Source organism: Odontomachus brunneus, unplaced genomic scaffold (genome assembly GCF_010583005.1).
Source record: "Odontomachus brunneus isolate Ranch 3 - 2012 unplaced genomic scaffold, Obru_v1 Obru_scaffold_130, whole genome shotgun sequence".
NCBI lineage: Eukaryota > Metazoa > Arthropoda > Insecta > Hymenoptera > Formicidae > Odontomachus > Odontomachus brunneus.
This window is the reverse complement of record NW_022639580.1, coordinates 132822-147548: the sequence shown is the minus strand read 5'-3', so window position 1 is coordinate 147548 and position 14727 is coordinate 132822. Positions and strand designations below refer to the sequence as shown.

At 43.8% G+C, this 14727-nt stretch overlaps 2 protein-coding genes across 7 annotated transcripts in view; one reads left to right on the top strand and one right to left on the bottom strand.

Moving 5' to 3' along the window:
• Positions 1 to 261: 261 nt before the first annotated feature.
• The window catches only part of LOC116849975, a 41886-nt gene continuing 27420 nt past the window's right edge, over positions 262 to 14727 (bottom strand). The window contains exons 1-5 of one of the 5 annotated variants that reach the window (XM_032827706.1): positions 8561 to 8811; positions 3093 to 3308; positions 2050 to 2247; positions 1561 to 1710; positions 262 to 996 (exon numbers count right to left, since the gene is read on the bottom strand). In XM_032827706.1, coding sequence (XP_032683597.1) covers positions 478 to 996; positions 1561 to 1710; positions 2050 to 2247; positions 3093 to 3209 — 984 coding nt within the window. In that variant the 5' untranslated portion in view covers positions 3210 to 3308; positions 8561 to 8811 and the 3' untranslated portion in view covers positions 262 to 477. The other 4 variants (XM_032827708.1, XM_032827705.1, XM_032827703.1 and 1 more) reach the window with 4 other exon arrangements.
• The window catches only part of LOC116849976 (U-scoloptoxin(01)-Cw1a), a 17598-nt gene continuing 11906 nt past the window's right edge, over positions 9036 to 14727 (top strand). Inside the window, exon 1 of one of the 2 annotated variants that reach the window (XM_032827710.1) lies at positions 9036 to 9216. The gene's annotated coding sequence lies outside the window, so the exon portion shown is untranslated. The remainder of the gene's footprint in view (positions 9217 to 14727) is intronic. The other variant, XM_032827709.1, reaches the window with a different exon arrangement.

The following is a 14727-nucleotide window of genomic DNA, read 5'->3' as shown; positions in this document are numbered from 1 at the left end:
AATTTGTCGTAAATTAACATGACATACAATTCATATTCTTAACCTGTTTCTTCGCCTATTTCTATTCAGATTAATTTACAATAAATTATTGATTATTAGAGCAAAAGGAGAATACACGGAATATTTAAAAAATTTGTTTAATCGATTGCAAGTGTTACTTTATGGATATATATTTTTATTTCAATGTATTTTGCAAGAATTTTTAGCATGCATTTTCTCGCTTCTGACATCATTAAAAAAAGATAGACAATACGAGGCGCCTTAATTTATCGATCATTTTATTCCAAGAAAATTTTAATCAAATAATGACCAACATTGTCAGACACTTATGTCTTTACTGATTAAGGAATACTTGAAAATTCATTTGTGGGATACAAAGTTCATTCGTAGAAGTAAACGTTATATCTCACGAGTTAATTATCAAGTGTTTCAGTGTATCCGCGACGCACGAAGCAGTTTAACGAACACACTTCCTAGCTACGCTTCAGAGTCCGTCGTGAGATCCGCCTCGATCTCTTCGGGACTCCTCAGATCGATCGCTAGTCGTCTCTTCGCGGCGTTCCCGGCTATCTCGGCCAGCTTGCCCTGGCTTCGCACGATCCTGGAGTAAATGTCGAAGGCGGTGGCGAGCGCGTGCGTCAGCTGTCTCGCGTGATACTTGGACTCGCAAACGAAACCGTGGCACTCGAACGGCGCGATTCTCCGGCAATTGTCCGTCTCTTGGACGACTATCATGGAGAAGACCCTGGTGTAAACGAGATCCTGGACCCCGTAGGAGATCGTGTCGATCGGGTATCTCTTGGACGAACTCGAGTCCTGCTTCCTCTTGTCCAACGGCAGCAAGGTAACTCCGCTCTGAGAGACCACCAGCTTGATGAGAGGGAGCATCGTGTTGGTCGGCAAGGCCTTCGCGGCCGAGACCATGTTATCGACGGGTTTCCTCGTGTGCTTAATGCCCCAGAGGCCTCTGGCATCGTGGGAGCCGAGATACCTCACCTGCAAAGGGCCTGGTTAAAGTCTCCGGCGCGAAACAAACCGCCTGAGCATCGACTACCGCTCTCGAGACCTTGAAATCGTAACGGCCGTTTCCTTCGCCAACACTTCGCCTAAGAATTTCAACGCTCGAAATTCGAAGCGGTGATCGCGCTTCGCGGTGTTGCGTCACTCAACGCCGGCTAATACGCGTGCCACAGAGCGATTTTCAAATTTCACCAGAGCGCGGCCCGGCGAGTCTTCTATTTTGGAAAGAGCGAATCTGAGCGCGTTTGAGTCTCGTATCAGGACTAACACGACAAAAATAGAAAGTCATTAGGCTCGTCGACAAAAGCTGTTCATTCTCTTGTAACTGCGGTTAAACGAATGTAATAAGACCTATATTATTGTGTCTCTATTTTTTTCCCGTTAATTAATAACACAATGGCGATAATAATACCACTCGTGGGTATTTTTCTCTTAGTGCGTCGTTAATTAAGTTCCGAGGGTCTGCGCGTTACTAGAACACAGGTATAGAATAAATAGCGCGAGCATTCCCGAATGGGGAAGGGTGGGGGGAAACTATACCTGAAACATCTGCGGCAGGTCAGTGGAACCCTCGTAGACGTTGTCGATGGACAATCGCGACAGCTTCCACGCGAGATCTCTGTTCTCATCGACGACGGACATCATACTCTTCTTCTCTTCCTCCTTCATTTCTTCACGAGACTGTTCCCTCTGTTGCAAATTCGTGTCTTCTTAAGCTGATTGATCGCGGATTTGACTCCCACCTCAAACTAATTGCCGGGTCAGAGAACGGTCGTGCGTATGATTTAACCAACAATCTGTCTGATGGCAGGAAATTCGCAGAAAATTTGCGCGTCCCGACGAATTAGTGGAATGAATGAAGCACTAGGATTATTAAACAGCGGTGATTAGATTTTCAAAGCGTTCGACGGCCTTTATTCTGCTCGTCGACAACACGCTAATGAAAACGTCAGCTCGACGACGACCGTCTCCCGCCGACCTATGACCCCAAACGCGCTCTCCACGAGAGCCTCCTCGGGCGCTACTCACGGGAACGTTGTCGTGCCGGCAGGGCCTCGCAGTTGACCTAGGCTTCACTTTAAGATGGTACTCCACCACGTTCGGTATGTTCGGCGTGTTGGCCACGACTGAGCCGGCGGTTGACGCGCGTTCACGGCCGTCGCTTCCGGCCGCGATCGGAGGCGCTGGTGTCGTTGATCCACCACCACCGCCAACGACTTCCGATGTCTAATGGCATTTTATCGAGCTGTAGACGTCAATCCGCTCTCGTATTTCCATAACGCGCGTGTTAAGGAGCCCCGCGTGCTCCGCGTCAACGTCTCGACAGAAGCGATTTCTGCGTCCGTGCATTTTTACGGTACTCTTCACCGAAAGAAAATATAATCCTTATCCTTAGCGGAATCCTCTTATGTACGGTCTCAAGAGGATTTTTCAAGAGAACACTTCAAAAAAAAAAGAACTCCAGTTACAAGACACTATTTCCTGTAATCCCATATTCCAAGCGAAAATTTTTGCCAAAAGAGAATACTCCATTAAAAGAAGACAATCCTCTTCTAATGAAAAGGTGTATCGAAAAAAATACTGGAAAGTTTATTTGTGGAGTAAAGTTCATTCATACAGAAGTATAAACTATACTTGACAGAAATAAATTTTATTTCACAGAATTAAACTTTGCATCCCACGAATAAGTATCAAGTATTTTTTTCTCAATGTATAATATTATGGTTGGGCAATACTTCCTTTTTGGTTTCAGAAGAATCTGAAAGAGGCCATAGAGGATTCCGCTAAAGATGAGATTATATTTCCTGAGACGTCGGGTAATAAACAAAATAGCAATTAAATGTTATAATTTAGACTGATTGGCAATATGTGCGCATTGTTCTTAATATATCATTAAAAACATCATAAATAATTGTTGTGCACATCGAGCATTGCGTGATCATTGCAAAGATCATATAAAATTCTACTCCATTCACTTAATTTCTCTTCGAGTGATGAAATTATTAGCTCGCGACACATATTTTACACGTGCAGAATATCTTTAACTGCAAGTGAATGGAAAGTCGACCGACCTTAGGTGCAGAACAGATCCGTCGCTCATCTTTGCCCTTCTCGCCGCCGCTAACAGTGCACACCTTCCTCAGGACGTTGTCGGTCCTCCTCGTGAAACCGAAGTCCTCGTCCTCCATTGTGACGGCTTAGATCGGCCTGCTGGTCGACGCGAAATTTGCCGCTACCTCCGTTTTTCCTCCTCCCGTTTCTTACATTGAACGGAAACGACGGGCTATCTGCAAAATGACGTTTGCCAATCGTTAGCTCGGCGCGATGTTGCCCGCAGTTTCTATACGCTCAAAAAAATATAGTCTTGCGATCATAGTGAAGATTATTATTCGAGCAATTAACCAAGATAGGTGAATGATTGACGAACACTGTGATGTTGGCATGTGTTTAGTATTTAATTGATACAGATGACAAAGACAGAATTTCTATCTGAACTAGTGAAATTCAGCGAGAAAGTCTCTCCGTGGTGCTCATCCAGATTAGAGCTAGTCACTTGGAAAAACTGACTGTGCTCTGAGAGAGAAAAATGGTTGATCTTACTAAAATTATTGTCATTTTTAGCTTCAATTATATTTCTTGGTTGCTCTAACACGAAAATGAAAACAATAACATACACTTAAGGTTATTATCGCTAATATTATAGTCGAGTTTAACGAAACAATGGTTCTCTTCATCATAATTTGTAACAATTATTTCTTTATGTAGTTATAAAACCAAGCATTTTTCTCTCAGAGTGGTGGACTAGCAACGACAGAGACAAACGAATGTGTATAATCCTCACGTCCATCTAAAATTTGCTTGCAGATATTGCTAAAACGTTGCTGCCGTAAACTCTACGTGCCACAGACATTTCTCTAGCGGATGCAAGAAACAGCGATAAACTTTAACTGTGACATTTAGAATTCTACCAGCAAGACATCTTTTTGCGCGATGGACGTTAAACGGAGAGAGATCGTAAAATATATGCAAATGCGCTTCCATCATTTTCACGACGATTCACGTCACCGCGTGCGTTTTCCAAGACTGTGTGCATGCATGAATAAGCCGCGCGTTTCGGTGAATGACTCTCGAGTTCGTAACCGACGTAGGATCCACCTCTCTGTGTGTCACGTCATAATAATTATTATTCGGAGGTGCGTCCAGGCGCGAAATTAAAAATGGACTTAACGTCCGAACTTAAACCGGAAAACAGCTGTCGGGCACAGCACGTGTTGCACCTTGCACCGGACTGGTTCCACCGTTTTGCTTTCTTTCTTCTTTTTCCTTCCGCCCACCTCGCCGCACTCAGACGTATGTTTTGCGCTATTTACGGAGCAATCGCCCGCGAGCGAGGCTCTGTTATTCCGTTTCTCATTGCCGCAGTATAAACATTCCAACCTGATAAGACGAGAACGCGTTTTCGAGTGATGATAACGCTTCTAGCGGTGTTAACTTATCGCAAGCCCTCTGCACGTCTCATCAATTTCTAATCGCGCACCGATCTCACTTTTCGCGAACTTTCGTGAATTTTCGTTCACCACGAATGCCGCATACAGCTCACGTGCTCGCGCTGTATACACGCCGCGAGAAGAACAAAGTAAATATGAAAATATGTGACGCGGCTGGACGTTTTAACTTTCACTGCTCTCTGTAGACGTGCGACGGCAATGACGGCTTTTTGTTCGCGCTCCGTGATTACACCTCGTACAGCGGATGCGCGAGATACAATTGTACATCGGCGATTTTAAACGTACCGGGGGGCTTTTCAGTCCACCGGAAATGAGTCAGGTGACCGATAGTCAGGTGAGGAAGGATTCATTAATGTATTCTGTCCGTTACAGGTGTGGCGGGCCTCTGTTGTTCGGCTTCGCGCTCACGGAGCGTTCGTGCGCCCGAAACGAGAGCAGCGCAAAATTCCGAGTTGTGCAGCTCACGCAGAAAATGGAGATTCGGCGTCTCCAGTGTAGCGCAACCGAAGGCACAAGTCGTGCACACGCGCGCGAAATCAGCGAGCGGGAATGAAAAGCGGACGCGAACTTGTCAATAAGATCTCTGCGACGTCTGTCGCGATTTTCGTCATTCAAAATCGCGATTTCCGCTTCAAGATCAAGACACTATAGCTCTGTGTCGCAGGAGATTCGTCGCAGACCGCGCGTCTCATAAATTTCATCTCATTTTCATAACTTTATTTATATGTCTCTGCGGAAAATCTCGCTTTGGGTAAAAAAAAACACCTGAGGGAAGAACACTGAAGCGCGACAGCACGACTGACGTTACGTGAAAGCGAAACGCTCGTAGCAGGACACCGTGTACGTGGTCGCATCCGTACACCTGTCGCCGAGTTACACCCGCGTACAATAACAGAACTGTTAACGCGGGCGGCTGTCCAACGGGTGTCCGGTAGAAACGGCTTTTTTCATGAGGAAATGTTCGTTTCGTTCGAGGCACCTTGTATCTTGCTGATGCGACGGCATTCGTGTTTGCGCTCGGAGCGAATGTGTCGAGAAATTCGCAGACATCTCGATAATCAATTAGCGTGGCTCGCAGTTCGCGCACACGCGTAACGCATGAAGTGAGAGAGAGGAAGAGGGAGATAGAGAAAGAGAGAAGAGGAGAGTGAGAAAGAAGGAAAGAGAAGCTTCGGGATGTTTGATAACGGTAGCGTTAGCAGATGAAATAGAATCGCTGCTCGTTATTACGGTTTCCCGACACCTCCGTTATATTCGACGATACCTCGCAGAATCTCGCCTTTCTTACGTAATAAGCGGGATTGTTGGAAAAACATATTTATAAGCAGAACCATACGTCCATCCATCGTACATGCACGCGCATCGCCGCGAAATTTAAGCTCGTTGCAAAAGAACTGAAAGAGAGAAAGAGAGAGACAAAAAAAGAGTCACGAATTTATACCAGCGAAATTTACGTGACCGTCGCCGGACGGTGATTATATCTGACAACGCGAAATCAACTGAATTCCCCTTTTCATTCTGCGGCGACGGTGGGGTGGAAACCGGAAGCGCCGTTGGATGTCTGCGACCGGAAGCCATTATGGTCGCGTCACGAAGGAGTCCTAACGATGCGTGCCACGCATCCGTCCTCGCGGAATTCGAACGTCGCGCGGATCGAACCTCACGAGGGAGAGAGACGTAACGGTCGCGCGGCGCGATTGTAAATTTCTTGCGCGCATTCCTGAAAGTGCAGCTTATCCTCCGGTACTTCCTTTTCTCTCGTCGTTACTTTGCGCCGCGCCACGAGATCCGGATTCCGGCATGAGGTATACGGAGCTCTGCGGAAAAAAGAAAGAAAAAAAAGGAGAGAACTGCACGCGAAAAAGTGTGTGCGCAGTCAGATAAAAGTTATCTCGCGGCCCGCTGGTATCGCGTCGCTCATCCGCCGGCACTTGGTGTCGTCGTGTCGTCGATACGAGGAGCTGATCGATGAATCACTCAGGTAAGACGAGACGCTCGTCCGAGCAGGGTCATCGATCCGGTCGTTCTAGCGATCTTCGCGGGCTCCTCCACTTTTGCATGATTGAACGTTCTCGGCCCGCTTCGTAATAGGTGCGCGACGTAGGCGCGACTCATGAATCAGACACGAATCTCGCAGAAGTGTCGGAGGGATTATTCGCTCCGAGCTCTCGCTGAGAGACGCACTCTGCTCGCGATAACGGCCTCGAACGCGATGAAGAATCATGTTAACGTTTACCTCTCGTTTACTTCTTCCAGTGTCCCCCGTTTCCTGCTCCCTCCATCCTTTTTTTTCCCCAATCCCGCACGATCGTTCCGTGGAAACGATTAAGATCCAAGACCGTCCGCGTCCGTACTGTTTGCATCGTTTTCTTCGCGCGATCAAATAGGCTACCGTGCTTATCTAGGAACTTTATCATATCTCACGATTACACAGCCTCTGTGATAACGATGACAGCGACTCGTCACAGATTTACGAGCAAGAGGTAGACGCCGGTCGCGTGAGCGCAAGTAAAAGTCGCGAGCGCGCAATTATTCGTCGCGAAGTGACTTATCGTAAGCGCGACGTGAGCGCGCAGGGATGCGTGCGATTGCACAAGCGGCTGGCAGAATTCACGATAGCGACGTCGAGCGCGGCCGAGAGCGTCGATCGTTAATTTGAACAATGGCCGCATGGTAATTACGACGATCACGAGCCACGCCGAGGCGCTGTGCCGGATGGAAATCAGCTGGAAACAAACGCGCGAACAAACACACAACGGATGCCCGAGCGATCGCAGCGAAATCTATTCGAACGATGATCGATCGATCGGTCGAACGCAACCTCGGAGGCCAGATTCTGAACGCGTAACGGTCGTTAATTATGCCTTTCCGATCCGAAGCGACGTTTCAGCGAATACGAGCAAAACGGAATTCAATTAAATTTATAATTTAATGTAAGTAATTGAATATAGAAAGCAGAATATAAAGCAGATGTAGAATGTAGAAATATAAATAAAATGGAAGAATAAAGGAGAAATAAAGAAATGCAAGTAAAACAAAACTTTCTGATTCTTAGACTCAGACAACATTACATATGACGTTTACAGAAATGCAAGAATGAGTAAGACAGAATATACAAGTTAAATTTATAATTTAATTAAAAAAATTGAAAATAGAATACGAAAATATGAATAGAATTTATGAAGAAACCAGATCACGAGTAAAAAAATATGAAAAACAGAATATAAAATATATACTTAGTCCTCTTAAAAATATTAAAAAAAAGAAAAATAGAAAAATATAAGAAAAATGGAACTCAGAATTCGAAAGGCACTTTTAGTCAGATGTTCATATCCTATTCTTTATTTAAGTTCATCCTAAATTCACCAGATGCTGCACGAATCGTATCATTGCGGCTCCACTAAGAGAAAAAAGCTCGAAAATTAATTATGTGGAATATATAAAGTTTATTCAGAAATAAACTTATTTTGCGGAAAATTAAAGCTTATATTCCACAAGTAAATTTTCCAGCAGTTCTTCTCGGAGTATCTGAAGATGAACTAAAGACTATCTTAAAAGTAAGAGGCACTATGAATACCTTAATATTCGCTATACATCCATTATAAACCCGAGTCGAAATTTTGACTCTGTGTTAATCTTGAATTCTACAATGCAGTAGAAGCTAAGTTAGCAAAGTTTGTTAAATTGTAATTATACAATTTATTGCTAATTTAATTCTGATAATATCCGGAATTTCCCTTTTCACTTTCTTTTTAGCGTCTAAATAGGTGTTGAGCAAAATAGTGAGGTTGAAAGTAGGATCAAAATTTCGCGTAGGTTCGGCGAACTCCGTCTGAATCTCGAACACAGCGAAACCGTGAAAAAAGGCCCGACTAATTGATTACCTTCGCTCTTCTGCATTCGGCGGCGGTTGACACGACCGACCAAGGTAAGTCGCACGCGCGCACGTACAGCGACACGTACGAATTCGGCGGGGTGATTCGACGGGTCACACACGCGACGCCCAGGTGCGACCTCGGTCTCGATCTTACCGTTCAACGCACCTGCGGCGAACGACGATTACGACGACGGCGGCGGTGGCAGAAAAAGCCATCGCTTCCGGAAACATCGTCGCGTCGACTGCAGCGGCAACAGGAGGACGACGACGACAACGACGACGACGATGCATCCGCGTGCGACGAAGCACGGTGGGACTGTGGTCCCGCCGCGCGATGTCCGCGCGAATCTCTTCGCTCGACAGCGAATCCGAGACCGGGATATCTAGGATATGCCGCGGGAGAACGAACGAACGAACGGACGATTGACAGAGGCACCTGCGGTATGCGCTGTCGTGTACGTGCGACTGCAAATGTGGGACAACGCGCGCCGCTCCGTTCGCTCGTTCGCCCGTGCGTTCATTGGTGCGTTCGTCCGTTCGTTTGTGAGTAGTGAGTTGTGCTGACTGATAAAACGGAACGGCGCGTGTACCCGTGTTACGCGAGTCTGTGTCGCAGGTGGCACACCTGTAATAAACCTGGCGCAGTGCCACGAGAGATAAGGCAGGCGCGCACGCGCGATTCATCACGGCGAATTTCCGCGCGACGCGGCTGAGACGCGGACGGATCCGTGAAGTCAATCCGTGTCGAAATTTCGATCCTACTTTTAACTTTACTATTCCATTCAACACCTATTTTTAAAAGCCAAAACAGTAAGAGTATCTAGGATTACTTATTATTCCACTCAACACCTATTTTGACGCTAAAGAAAGTGAAAAGGAAAATTTCGGACATCAGAGTCAAAGTAGGAGTAAATTAAGTTGAGATCGCTAAGAAGTTAAGGTAAAAGTGTACTAATTCCCGGACATACTCTTGATCCTGAATATTCGTATTGTTCCGGGCTTTCAATTTAAACTTTCAAAAATAGAATATATGTATATATTCAAAAGATGTATACATTTTTTTTATTAAAAGTTTGGACATTCGTATTTAAAAGCCAAAACAGTAAGAGTATCTAGAATTACTTATTATTCCACTCAACACCTATTTTGACGCTAAAGAAAGTGAAAAGGAAAATTTCGGACATCAGAGTCAAAGTAGGAGTAAATTAAGTTGAGATCGCTAAGAAATTAAGGTAAAAGTACTAATTCCCGGACACACACTTAATCCTGAACATTAGTTTTGTTCCGGTCTATGAATTTAAACTTTCAAAAATAGAATATACGTATATATTCAAAAGATGTATACATTTTTTTTATTAAAAGTTTGGACATTCGTATTTAAAAGCCAAAACAGTAAGAGTATCTAGAATTACTTATTCCACTCAACACCTATTTTGACGCTAAAGAAAGTGAAAATGAAAATTTTGGACATCAGAGTCAAAGTAGGAGTAAATTAAGTTGAGATCGCTAAGAAGTTAAGGTAAAAGTGTACTAACTCCCGGACACACTCTTGATCCTGAATATTCGTATTATTCCGGCCTTTGAATTTAAACTTTCAAAAAGAGAATATACGTATATATTCAAAAGATATACACATTTTGTTATGTTAAAAGTTTGAACATTTAAAAGCCAAAACAGTAAGAGTATCTAGAATTTGATACATGTCTGGGAATTTTTGCCTTGAAGGATTAAAAATCGTAATTACTTTTGAGTTATAGTGCGTTGCATGAAACATTCTGTACAAATTTTGTCTGTAACAACAATCTGCGTAAAGTCTATCATTAAATCGCTTGCGAATCGCCTGGTAGTTCTTTCCTTTGAAGTCATTTTTGTACAAATTTAAAGTCACGAAATGAGACTTCAAATTTGGAGGAAAAAAATTTGATTTTTTATCACATAATGTTTGCATTTGTTGTGTCAGAATTTTCTCAGCAGCATGCAGGACGGCGCTGCGAGACGCTCATTATAATTCGAGCTCTGTGTTACTTACGTAAGGTAAGACACTATAAAAATGCATACGACAGAAACGTAACGTGACGCAACAGCGACTAGGAGGCTCTAATCGCGCAGGAACGGAATCCAGTCGCACGCAAAATGGTGATACACTCATCGGCGCATCTGTGTGCTCTTCTTGTTTCTCTCGCGCATGTCAATCACAATCGCGTTGCGTAATATGACGTAATAAAATGTACGCGGGAGTTTTGCAATTAACCGCGAGCGTTTACACGCGTCGTTAATATGGAGCGGCGTATCGGCGCGAACAATGCGATCCGTCCCGCCTGAAATATTAATAACGACGTGTCGTAATACCAATTTATCGTATCATTGAGCCGGAGTATCTCGTCGGCTCATTGAAAGATTCCTCGTGCACGCGAAAGATTCGAGAATATCGCCGCGTCGCGATGAATCACTTGACGCCGAGCGAATGGTAAGAAACGTGAGAATAACTTTCATGTCTCTTTGTTGGTATCCGGCGACAGGAAAGAAGATGCTCGGAAGTCAAGTCGTTATGAAATTGTCGGGGCTTATACCGGGTGGGCAGCGCATTTCGTGCGAAAGCGCTAAGCCGTCACGAGAAGAAGTCGCGAGATTTAACCCGAGTCAAAATTTTTGACCTGTGTTAAACTTTGAATTCTACAACGTAGGAGCTAAGTCAGCAAAGTGAGTTTAATTCTAATAATTCAATTTACTCCTACTTTGATACTGATGTTGACCGAAATTTCCCTTCTCACTTTCTTTAGCGTCAAAATAGCTTGTATTATAGGCTTCAGAATATCAAAATAAGTATTGAATGGAATAGTGAGGCTAAAAGTAGGATCAAAATTTCAACTCGGGTATTTTTTGTTTTTATTCGGGAAACTAATCGACGGACAAGTGACGACGCTTTTCCAGCGCTGCGAACCGTTCGCGCTCAGTAAATCACGCAGAAGTAATAAAGCAGACCTTCCCACGGCATCCGAGTCGCGCATTTTGCAATCGCTCCGATACCTAATTAACGGACAGACAAATAATTTAATTAAGCCAACGTATGTGCGCTTACGAGTGCTGTGGCACTCAGGCCGCACGCAATGCGCGCGCCGCAACACGATCCGTGCGAAATCGGCCGTAAGCAGAGAGAGAGAGGGGAAGAGATGCTGCCGTTTGTTGCCTGCTGTTCTTGAAACGTGCGCCACACCGGCGCGTAACGTTAATAATATAAAATAGACAGAGCGTAACGCACGCAATTGAAGAATTGCTCCACACTCGCCGCAGCCGTGAGAGTGGCGCGTTATTGAAAATCTGTAGAGCCGCGCAGCAGAAGCTCGTGTTGCTCGCGTTGCAGAATTCACGGGGGAACATGAGAACGTAAAACGATAGTACACACGATGAGAAAGTGTTCTGCGGACGATACAGGCTCGTTCGTGAACCAGAGACCCGAATGTTTCGTGCGCGGGAAGAGGAGAATTCGTGGCGCACCAAGTCGATCTTTATCGCGGCTGTAGTCGCAACGGCGACGCGTAACCGCCGGACGTCCAATCCCTCGGACTTGGCGTGTCGATCTGGAAAAGCTCGCAGGCGCTAATTACGCGTCGCTAATTGATGGGGAACGCGTTTCGAAAATTGAGGGCCTCGTTCGCGCGCGGAACGGAAGACGCCGGCGGAATGCAAATGACGACTCGGGTTGACTGCGCGCTTTCGCGCGGCTCGCAGTCCTTAATTCTGCAATGTATCTCAAGGTTGCATCTCCTTGCTGCAACGTCCGCGAAGATGCGCAGCAGCGGGAAACCCTGAGTGTGCGCGAGGAAATCCAAGCGCCGCCGCGCCGAACCGCAAATGTCATCGCCGTCCCACAGGCGAGAAAAAAAAATAAGAAAGACAAAAAGAAGACGAATTGTTCACGCGTCCCGAATCGCGGCTTTGGAAATTCGACAATGTTCCCGTCTTGCGCAAACGCGACATTCGCGAAGGACCGCGCTGAAGTCACGAATAGGCCTGTCTATGGGAATCAAAGGATCGCATTAGACGGCCGGCCGCTGTGCTGTAACCGCTAATTACTATTTCGTGACACCTGCCGACGTATGCGTCATCAACGTTTCGGGGTGAAAGTGTTGAGTCAACTCTCTTGACCCTAGAACCCTAAACATAATACTTATTTACAAGGGACAATACCCAAATGTGACACGCCATTTTTCTTTAAACTCAGCATGCACATAGCATATGACATGACATTTCATATTTCATATTTTATATTGGCTCGTTTTTTAATTTGCACAATTATTTAAACGATTATTTAAACAAAACTCGAAATGGCGATATACGTAAAAATCAAGGTTGGATAAGTTAACTTTTTTTTTAGCTAAGTTAAGTTAAAATTAATGACCTTGAAAATTTAACTTAGTTAAGATAAAGTTAACCTATAATGAAATTAATTGAATTAAAAGTTAAGATAATAAAAAAAGTAATTAAAAAGTTAAAAGTTAAATTTGTTTCATTTCATGACTTCAGGATTTCAGTTTTACAATTAACGGAAAAAAACAAATATACACCTTATTGGAAACATGTTTTGTTTACAGATGCTTATTAAATTTAAGTAATAAAGTTTTTTCAAAATTTTTATCGGATATTTTTTCTCGAAGATTGTTGGAAATAAGTCCTCTTACACTGAACAGCCTTTCAACGTCTCACGACATCTTTATGGCATAGTTAACTTCAAGATAATTGAATTAAAAATTAATAGTTATCGATAAAATATAACTAAGTTAAGTTAAAAGTTAAGAGTGTAAAAATGTAACTAAGTTAAGTTAAAGCTATTTAACTTTTTAATTAGTTACTACCCAACCTTGGTAAAAACTAATATTTATAAGCCCATAACATGTAAATCTAAAACACATAAATTTAAAATCTATAAGCACGTAAACTCATGCACTCAAAACCCATAAACCGTATAACTTTTTCACAGAATCACAAAATTCAACTTTTACAACTTCATTGAATCACAAAATATTGAGTCGCAAAAACATTAACGGATTCGTATTGCTCGATGTTTTCTACAACTATTAAAAGAAAAAGGATTAAATTTCCATTATTTTTCGCCAATAACCAGTGATCATTCATTATTTTTTAACACTTCCACTTTGCTGTTACATCTATATTTCATTGATTTCCAGTGGAAGCAAACTCTTTATTGTAAAATCTGCAGTACACGAATTTGTTATGTCAAATCCAACAGAGAAAATTTAGTGAATACTGTTTAAAATTAATGCAACCGAATTTTCTTGGAGATCAGGTGAAAAATTCGCTTATGAGAACCGAATTTCTCTGTAGAAGGTTTCCACTCAGCCAATTGCTCTCAGTTATCTCAATCGAGCATTAACGCAGCTGAGTGTTCAGACGAATGTTTTCGGTCGCAGAGACATCATTTCTCGTCAGCGAAAGCTTCTCGCCTGGTCCCTTCATTTCACCCCCAAACGGAAATTTCTTTTTTCTGTGTATAGTACTTTAGTGAAGAACGCACTGATTTGTATATCATTGTAGTTGTTCGGGAAGAACGGAAAGCCGGTGAACGCCACGCAGAAGCGGGATTCGCGTTTTGAATTCTCTTTCTCGCGATCGCGACACACGACTGGCCTCTCGACGGATCAGCGCAACCTTGGATCCATCTCGCGCGATAAGAACAAAAATCATTTCGGGGTCCGCCCTGCTGACGAGCGTTTCCGTTTCGCGGCAAAATCACAAAATACAGTGCTATCTGATCGAGGAGATCGACTCGGTGATTTCGAGCCCTCCTCTCCCCCTGCCCCACCCCCGCCTCACAGAACGGACATACAAAACAGTAATTAACGATAGGATCGCGCGAGCGTAGAATATTCGATCGTTTATGTAACAAACTGATACGTCAATCATGTTCTCGCGAAGCGGAGAAGCGTTGAGCCTCGACGTTACGAAGAAGAAAACAAAATCTTGACTGAGAGAGAGAGAGAGAGAGCTTCATTTATGGTGCGCTCTGAGATATCATCCCCTCAAGCATGTAGATTACAGAAATATAATACAGAGTAACAGCAAGTAATATAACTATTGAGAATGGTTTATAATTCGTATATGAATTGACATGTGTGTGTGTCAGAAAGATGCGCAGAGAGAGCAAGACCAAGTACGCTAAAAAAGTAAAAGAAAACAAACAGGAACCAGCAAAAATGTAGCAGATCTAGTAATAGTTATCTTCTGAGAAAGAGATAGAAAGAAATAGAGAGAGAGAGAGAGAGAGAGAGAGAGAGAGAGAGAGAGAGAGAGAGAGAGAGAGAG